Below are 8,153 nucleotides of genomic sequence, written 5' to 3'. Positions count from 1 at the left end.
TGTCCGGAATGTCACAGAATCACAGAATGTCTCCGTTCCAGCCCGGGATGGCGGTGGCTGGAAACTTCCTCTGGTCAACGTCCTGCCTGAACCGGGGACCTTTTCCCTCCGAGCCCTTTTCCCCGCGTTCCTGAGCTGCTCCCAGCAGAGGGACGAGGTCCCCGCCCGCCTCCACCTGCGGGGAAGCCGCTCCCGGAGGGGCGGCGCGGCCCGGCCCCTTCCCTGCCGTGCCCCGCCGGGGGGCAGGTGGCGCTGCCGCGCCCGCCGCCGCCGGGAGGGCCATGGCGGAGGGTATCGGGGCTCCGCCGCAGTTCGGCCGCCCGGCGCCGCCGCCGCAGACGGGCTGGGAGCGGCTCAGCGAGCTCTGGCGGCGAGAGTGAGCGGCGGGCCGGGGCGGGCCGGGCCGGGCCCCCTGCGCCTGCCGAGCCCGGCGTCCCAGCCTTGCCCTTCCCTTCCCTTCCCTTGCAGCGAGCGGCAGCGGTACCCGGAGGAGACGGTGAACATCATCAAGTCGGCCTTCACCGGGGGAGTGGTGGGCTGGGTGTACGGCGGGCTGCCGGCCTTCTACCAGGCCCGCCGGGCCTTCATCGAGGGCAGCCAGGGAGACCTCTTCCAGAACCGCGCCGATGCGGTGGTACGAGACCCCCGGGGGCCTGCACCGGCCCGGCGGGGCCCCGCTGTGCGGGAGGGGGGTGAGGCGGCCGGGCGGGGGGCGGCCGGGGCCGCCGTCGGGGGAGCGCGGCGGGACGTCCCCGGGCCTCGCCCGGGCCCCCGGTCGGGCGGCAGAGGTGGCCGTTTGGGGGCCGGCAGTTTGTGGTGGTGGCGGCCGAGGCCTCGGGAGGCCGGTAACCCTGAGGGGGCGGGGGAGTGGTGTGGATACCGTTTGGGGCAAAATAACGCCAAAGCGGTCGCTGGGCGGGTGTCGATGCGGTGCGGGCGGCTGCCTGAGGCAGGTGCTCCCTGACCCCCACGCTCTGCGGGGCTGCCTTGAAAGGAGTTGTCCTTAGGTTAGAGAAGAAGTTGGTAACGCCGTTTCCCCTTCTGTTCCATGGCTAATTAACCAGTCTTGAAAAGCCTCCCTGGCTTTTAAATCTTAGCATGTTGGCAAGCGGCTTCGCTCCATAGCGTCAGACCGGTGTCGCCCTCTTACCTTATGAATGGGAGTTGTTTTGAGACCGTTTAAAATACTTTCAGCTTACCGCTTTCATCTCACAACGAGGAACATCTGTGACGTTTTTTTTTTTTTTTTTTTAATAGATGTAGTTGAACTTTTAGGGGTTTGCCGTTCACTTAAAACGGATTGTTTAACCTGGATTATTAAGGGGGAAAAAAAAATAACAAACAAAAAACCAAACCAAAACAACAACAAAAAAACCCAAACCAAACCAAAACAAAAAAACCAACCAACCCAAAAAAAACCAACCCGAACTTTAAAAATCTGCCTAATTTTATCTCGTTCACTCGAGCGGCCTGCGAAGTGTGGGTGCCCGGCTGCGCTCTGCCCTGCTGACTCTCCTGTGGATCTGCGCCCGGGCCGAGCGCTTGCGCCCCAGGCACCGGCAAAGAGAATTTATTTTCTTTCCTGGTGTTGACCTGAAGATTTTTTAATTTTCATGAAGCTTCTGTTTATCACGTCTTTTAAAAAGCTGCTTGTTGCCAAGCTTGTAAGCACCAGTGCTAAACTGCAGAGCCTGATGGCCTCTTAACGTTTAAAGTAGGTGGTGACTATTTACTTACTACAGTTATTATTTATTAATGGTTATTAATTATTAATACTTACGAACTCATAGTAATGAGGAAGTAGTTTCTAATTTGCCCCCCTTTTTTCTCTGCTGCTCTCCAGTGCTGTCCTCAGAGGGCTCTCCCCGTTCCCCCGGGAGTGTTTCAGCACCAGGATTAGAAACACCAGTTGACATTACGAACTGGAATTAATTCTTGGGTTTCCTGTTGGTGACTGGGGTAAACGCGAGCGGCTGTTCCTCCGGAGACAGCCAACTTGATCCCTAAGGGTTGAGGCATCACTCCCAAGTGACGGCAGCCCCGCGACCCGTCACGAATACCCCGGATGGCAGCGGAGGCTGGTGGTGCTGGCGAGGGGGAGTGGAGCTGCATGATCTGTAACCCTTCTCCTCTCTTCCCCCCAGCAATCCGCGCATCGGGCTGGTCTCAGGAGTTTCATCCGCTACGGCTGGCGCTGGAGCTGGAGAGTCGCCGCTTTTGTGACGATATTCAAGTAAGCGTTGCCCGGGGGTAGTGGTAGAAGAGCTGGCTTACGATGAAGCACGAGTGGCAAGGAGCCCTTTGTGCCACCAGTGTGCTCCCTGAGAGACTGCTGGTGACCGATTGAGGCTCAAGGTGTTAACAGTGACTCTGATAAGATGTGAACATGAAGGGGATCTAACCTTTTATAATTATCCCAGATTTCAAATCTTCTAATGAACCAACACAAAGACTAAAGCCAGAAGAGCCTCGTTCCTCACCTCTAATCCATGCTGTTACTGATGTGAATACTGTTCTTCCCTCTACTTGGTGGCTTCTTTCTACTTTTGCTTCATCTCCTTGTTTTTTTGCGTTTTTCTCTGGGAGGGTGTTACAGCGTGTTGGCTGTTTCTGGAAGAGCTCTCTATCCCTTCCTAATTTTTCTCCTTTTTGCTATGTCTCATTATTCCTAGTTTGTACGCACTGGCATTACTCACAATTTTTTGTTCTTGTCCTCAAATGCTTGCAGATGGTCATCTTGTTATTAAGCAGTCGCTGAACATCAGACCTACCACTTGTATATACCTCTTTAGGCCTTCAAATTTTTCCTACCCACCCAACCAACGCAGGGGTAGCATTCGCCTTCCCCGATTCTCTCCCTTAGATGTGTGGGTGTATTTCTCACACTACAGCATCAAACTAGGCACGCTCTTCTGAATAAAGCCCTTTTAAACTAGGAATATCTCCTTCCCTAACAGTCGAAATGGTAAATTTCTGTGTAGTCCTAGACCCGCATTGGCTGTATCTGCAGGTGTGTTCTGTTCTGTTTAAACCCCCCTTCTGCTTTTAAGATACTGACTAGCATTGTTTTCTATTTCCATCTCTCTAATTTTTCTCTTCCTTTCTGAACTTCTTCCTCGATCTCTCTTGGTTGCCTTGGCTCCTTTTGGTTTAGCATCTGTTCTTAGGTTTAGTTAGTGTACTCTTTGCTTTCGCTCCTGGAGTTTTGGATTTCTTTAGATTTTCCTGGGCTTGACGTGTAACCTCATCGTCTTCCACCAGATGTCTCCCCTGCAGTCAGATCACTGCCCTTTTTCACTCTCCCTGCCTAAAGGGCTTTGAAAGAAATTTGCCTCTCCCTGTTAATTGTTTCTGTGAAGTCCAAGTTGAAGATTTTGTCCCGTGGTTGGGCGAATTTTGAGTTTTTCCATTTAAAAGCAAGTTGTTTAGTTTTACCCTGGGCTGGGGCGAGGTTACGGCGCTGGGAAGGAGAGGAAGGTCGCTGCTGACTTGTAGGTGTTGTGCAGGAGGCTCACTAAAGTGCTGGGGAGGATGTGGCTCCTGAACTGAGAACAGAGAGCGTTTTGGGACTTAACTGACGTTTTTGGAGGAGATGGTGTACCCACCCTGGTGGGAAATCTGATGCCACAAGAGTGGGAGATCCTGCTGATGTCACAAGTATGACTTAGCTCTAGGGGTGGGGACTGTCTATCAGGCAAGATCTTCCCAACACACGGATTCAGCTTCTGGGTGTAAACGTCCTACATCAGGACTTCTTCATTGCCCAATTCCTTTTGTCCTTGAATATACAATGGGGAAAAAAAAAATAAAAATCCTTGGTTAAAAAGAAGAAGAAAGAATATCCCAGAACCAGGCCAGGAATGCTGTATTCTCCAGCCTCCGGATGTGCAGCTGCCTGCAGTAAAGTCACAGGAACCATGGCACTTGTGGCTGGCACGTGTGTGCTCTGGACAGATGGGCAACAAGGCAGTTAGAAGCAACCTGAGGGTTTGCTTAATGAAATCCGGCTTTATTTCAGGCTGTGTTTTGCTACCTGTCTTTCTCCATGTGCAACTGCTGACTTCTTCTCTGCCTTACCTTTGCAGCACGGTGAGCACCAGTCTGTCTGTGTACCGCGATAAAACCACCATCAGTAATTTTGCTTCGGCAGGAGGTAAGGCAGCTGCATCTTTGTGTACTTTTCCCTTTTTGGGCAAGGGTCATAAATGGAAAAGCATAAGCAGAAATCCGTATCTCTTGGATTTGAGCGGGTCTCTAGCTTCTGTGCTCCTGGGTTTTCTTTCCTGTTCCACCGACTGCCATTGTGACTTTGCTCCGTTGTTGAACTGCCGCGTGCCTTTATTTGTAACAGAGAAACATCGATGCACTTCTAAAACCATCGGGGAGTTTTGTGGTTGTCAGTTCACCTTCAAAATACTTGCTGGAGTTTTTTGGGTGAAAAGTGCTTGCGTAGGGTGAAGGCAACACTTAGTGCATAACCTGCTCTCATAACCACCTACTTAGCAGGGAAAGCATTTCTTATTTCCACTCTCTATAACAGTTCAGTGGCTGTTTATAAACTACCCTTTTCATACTAAGTTTTACATGTCTGCTTTTGGCAACAGGGCTCCGAGTAAGTGATCTGCCTGTTCAGTTTTACAGGCTTTATTGCCCTTGCAGTTGGCTGCGTGTTTTACTGATCTTTTCTGCCTTACATGGCAGCTACTATTATTAACTGCTGTTGAATAGAAAAAAGAGAGGCGGGGTGGGATCATGCTCCAGCCTGGAGAGAGCTCAATTTAACTTCCATAGATACTTTCACTTTGTAGCATTTCTTGGGGAGTTTTCCTGAAGCAGAAGGAACTTTGTGAAATGTTTTAGTGCAGAAACCGTGGCATCTGTGTGGTGAGGGTCCTTCCCGCTGGCCATGGCACTTGGTTTCTGCTCTGTTAAAAGTAGATGTCAGCTTACGGAGAGGAGAAATGCAGCAAAGCAGCTCCCTCCATCTGTATGTGATGGCGGGTGGGGGGGCTGTTTGTGGTTTCAGTGGGTTTGTGGTTTCTTGGTTTTTTTTTAGCCTTCACAGGAGCCCTTTTCAGAATGCACTTGGGCCTGCAGGGACTGGCAGGTGGCTTTGTGTTCGGAACAGCCTTTGGGTGAGTTGTGACTGCTGCCAGTGAGTGATCGAGACATGGCTACTCCTTAAAGGTATTTGTTAGATGGTGGCCTCACACACCAAGCCATGAGTCATAGGTGGGGCTACAGAAGCTTCCCTCCCTCTCTTGCCTTGAGGGATTTTCAATATCTCTCTTGGGACCTCATGATGATGACTTTTCTTCCAACCTTTAAACTGGTTTGTTTTTTCTTCCTTTTTCTTGATTTGTGTTTTGCTGCTTCCTCAGTGGTAAGAACTCAGTGCTCTCAGTAGAGCATCTTACTTGCTATTTGCCTATTAGAGGAGACGTGAACTCCTGTTAAATGGGAAATTACAAGGAAGGGTTATAGATACGTCTCCTGTCCCCTTTCCTTGGCGTGGTCACTGATGAGCCCAATGGGTGTGAACAGAACCATTGGACATCTGTTTTAAGGAACTGTGCCGTCTGTGGCTAAAGTCAGGAGTGTAAGACACCGCTTCTGGGCTCCCTTCTCAGCATCATCAGCAACTGCTTCTGTAGCAGCTCAGAATCCAGATGGCACAAGGGTTGTTGGATGTTGTGATGACACCTTCTGAAGAAGGGGGAAACCCTGGGAGCTGCCATCCCCCAGGTTAGGAATCTGTGTAAAAAGCATTTTTTTACAAAATAGGCTCCATCAAAGCCCAAAGGTGGAGCAGTAGCCATGAGGAAATGCTGAGGAAGAAGCTGCGGGTTGGGCTGCACAATGTCTTGCAGTTGTGTATCTCCTAAAGCTCCCAGGGGCATGGAGGAGCTCATGATTCTCTCTCTGGGGCTCTGTCCATCAGGACAATGAGCTCTTAACTCAGGAGAAGTCTGACTTTTCAATCAGAGCTGGGATTTCTCCTCTAAGTACTGACTTGTGACTATCCTCACAAGTGAATTTGGCGATCCTGCCTGGACAAGAGAATGAGCTTTATATGTGCTACTTAGCGCTGTCAGGATGGTGTCAGCTGTGGGCACGCCTGGAAGCGTGGGGAGCCTACCAATGAAAGCCTAGGGAGCTTTACCAATGAAAACACAAGTACCTCTAGAGCTGGACAGAAGCGAAGCAGGGGTGTGACTGTCTAAATTACAGGTTAGGTGATCTACAGGGGTTGTTTGGCCGCCTTAAATCCTTCCACCCCTTTGCCCTGTGTGTGCCTGTCAATGAGTACATTCAAAATACGTTATTGAAGGGGCTACAGTGAGTCACGGCTAAAGACAGGCTGTGTTTGGTGGCTGACAGTGGAATAGGGGTTCCTTAGTCTGTGGTGCGATGTGAGTATTGGGGAACGTTAGGTTCCACCGATCTGGTGGCTGGCCCCCATGTGCTCCTTTTGGTGATGCCAGTTATTACTGTTGTGTGTCCCCTGGGTGACTGGTGACTTTTCTGCTTCCTTCTCTAGGATCCCTGCAGGGGGCCTCTTAATGCTAATGCAGAAGCTTGCTGGTGAGACCTTACAGGAGAAGAGAAATCGTGAGCGCAGGGAGCTGTATGAACGGAAGTTAGCAGAGTGGTAAGGAACAGCTCTGCCTGTTCAAGCCTTTCACTAGAAGTACCTCTGGGTCTGTGTGGTTCAAACATTTAAAGAACCCATGACACACTAGGTTTTTTTAAACCTCCGTTCTTCTGCTCTTCAGTTTTTGGTGTGTTTCACATACCAGTCTGAGAACTGCTGGTTTAATCTTCCCAGCCTTAGATGTTGCTGCTTGTTTTGCAGCCCAGTAAGTGCGTCAGTTTTGCAGTGGCTGAGAAGACGAGCAGGACAAGCATTAGTATTTCTTTGCCAAAATTGAGAGAGGCCAGAACTCTGGCTTTTTCTTCGTCGTTGCCTTCTTTCCATCCCTGTTAAAGAGAGGAAAGAAGGAGGACAGCTGGAGGCTTTGGGGAGAAGAAGCTAGGACACCAGTTGCACGACTTACTAAAACTCACAAATAGTGCCAGTTCTAGAAGAAGCTTTTCAAGATTTGGGATTCTGCAGTGATCCCTTTGTCAGGAGGATACAGGCATAAAAGTACTTTGCACTCTCTCTTCTCTCATTAGGCAATCCAGGCTCGGTGTGACGGAAGTCTTAGGCCAAATGGAAAGCGATGCCCAGGAAGGACTGGAGATGGAGGGAGCAAGAGAGTCTAGGAGCTACTGAGTCTTCCACAGATCTCTGTTGCAAGCAGCTACAAAGTATTTTGGTTCTACTCGTGAAAGGCTTTCATCAAGGGGTCATGGAAGTGTTCTGTGAACGCAGGTAGATCCTGTGTGCTTGTGAAAAAGCATTTTGCTGAAAACATTGTTCAAGGATGCATATCACTGCACGAGGGCTTGGAAGGGCCAAACCTGTTCCACCTGAGAAGGCGGAAATGCAGACTCTGCAGACTAGGAACTGTCATCTAGGTTTGGCAGGGGGTGAGAGCAGCCCCAGAGCCTCTTCTAGAACCCATTTCACTGCTGAAAATGTCCAAACCACCAGCGATGTAGAAATATTCAAGGTAAAGGAGCCTGTATGAATAGTTTGGATGCTAAAGGTGCCCTGATTCCAAAAGCTAATTAGCCTCTGGTGAAAGCTGCTCTTCAGACAGGGCCTGAAGAACTTGCTGTCAGAGCACGATACAGGCAGCACCAGGGTGAGGGCTTCTCCTCTCACCATCCCCCTCCCGCAGCTCGACGAGGCCTGGCTGGGACCTATGCTGTTCTGCTGACAGGGATTTCTTCAGGCTTTTTGCAGAAAAAAAAAGGCACTTGGTTCCTGCCGTACTTGGGGTATTTTGCAATCGAGGTTGAGGAAGGGTGGAGGAGCTGGGAGTGACATGGAAATACCCTGAAAAGGACACATTTTAGGTTCCTCAACAGAAGTGTGGCTGAGGGGGCCACAGAAAGGATGACTTGTTTCTGGTGGTGACGGTGGAAGAACTGGCGCTGTGAACAGTTTTAACAACAATAATTCCATGTGAAGGTTGGAAATTAGGGGGTTACCTTTGGGGGAAATGTGGTTCAAGACACTCAATAAAGCCATCTAGCAGTGG

General features: G+C 50.3%; 1 protein-coding gene across 2 annotated transcripts; it reads left to right on the top strand.

The window, feature by feature from the left end:
- The first annotated feature begins 250 nt into the window (after positions 1-250).
- TIMMDC1 (translocase of inner mitochondrial membrane domain containing 1) lies at positions 251-8,153 on the top strand. Of its 2 annotated transcripts, XM_074148043.1 has the most exons (8): positions 261-376; positions 469-634; positions 2,145-2,233; positions 4,086-4,153; positions 5,057-5,135; positions 6,542-6,652; positions 7,180-7,299; positions 7,969-8,153. In XM_074148043.1, the coding sequence occupies exons 1-7, from the start codon at positions 282-284 to the stop codon at positions 7,277-7,279; spliced, it is 708 nt and encodes a 235-aa protein (XP_074004144.1). In that variant the 5' UTR covers positions 261-281; the 3' UTR covers positions 7,280-7,299; positions 7,969-8,153. The 2 variants fall into 2 exon arrangements, with proteins under 2 accessions (XP_074004136.1, XP_074004144.1); XM_074148035.1 differs by having other exon boundaries at positions 251-376; positions 7,180-8,153.

Source organism: Numenius arquata, chromosome 1 (assembly GCF_964106895.1).
Source record: "Numenius arquata chromosome 1, bNumArq3.hap1.1, whole genome shotgun sequence".
In the NCBI taxonomy this organism is placed as follows: Eukaryota; Metazoa; Chordata; class Aves; order Charadriiformes; family Scolopacidae; genus Numenius; species Numenius arquata.
The sequence above is the reverse complement of the archived record's forward strand: the minus strand, read 5'-3'. Positions and strand labels throughout refer to the sequence as shown.

What these genes read in the sequence shown, in the direction of transcription:
- TIMMDC1 (XM_074148035.1), top strand. Translation starts at nt 282, where the DNA reads ATGGCGGAGGGTATCGGGGCTCCGCCGCAGTTCGGCCGCCCGGCGCCG. An exon ending in GCTTTTGTGACGATATTCAA is followed by an intron (nt 2,234 to 4,085) that starts GTAAGCGTTGCC and finishes TTACCTTTGCAG; the next exon opens with CACGGTGAGCACCAGTCTGT. An exon ending in GAACGGAAGTTAGCAGAGTG is followed by an intron (nt 6,653 to 7,179) that starts GTAAGGAACAGC and finishes TTCTCTCATTAG; the next exon opens with GCAATCCAGGCTCGGTGTGA.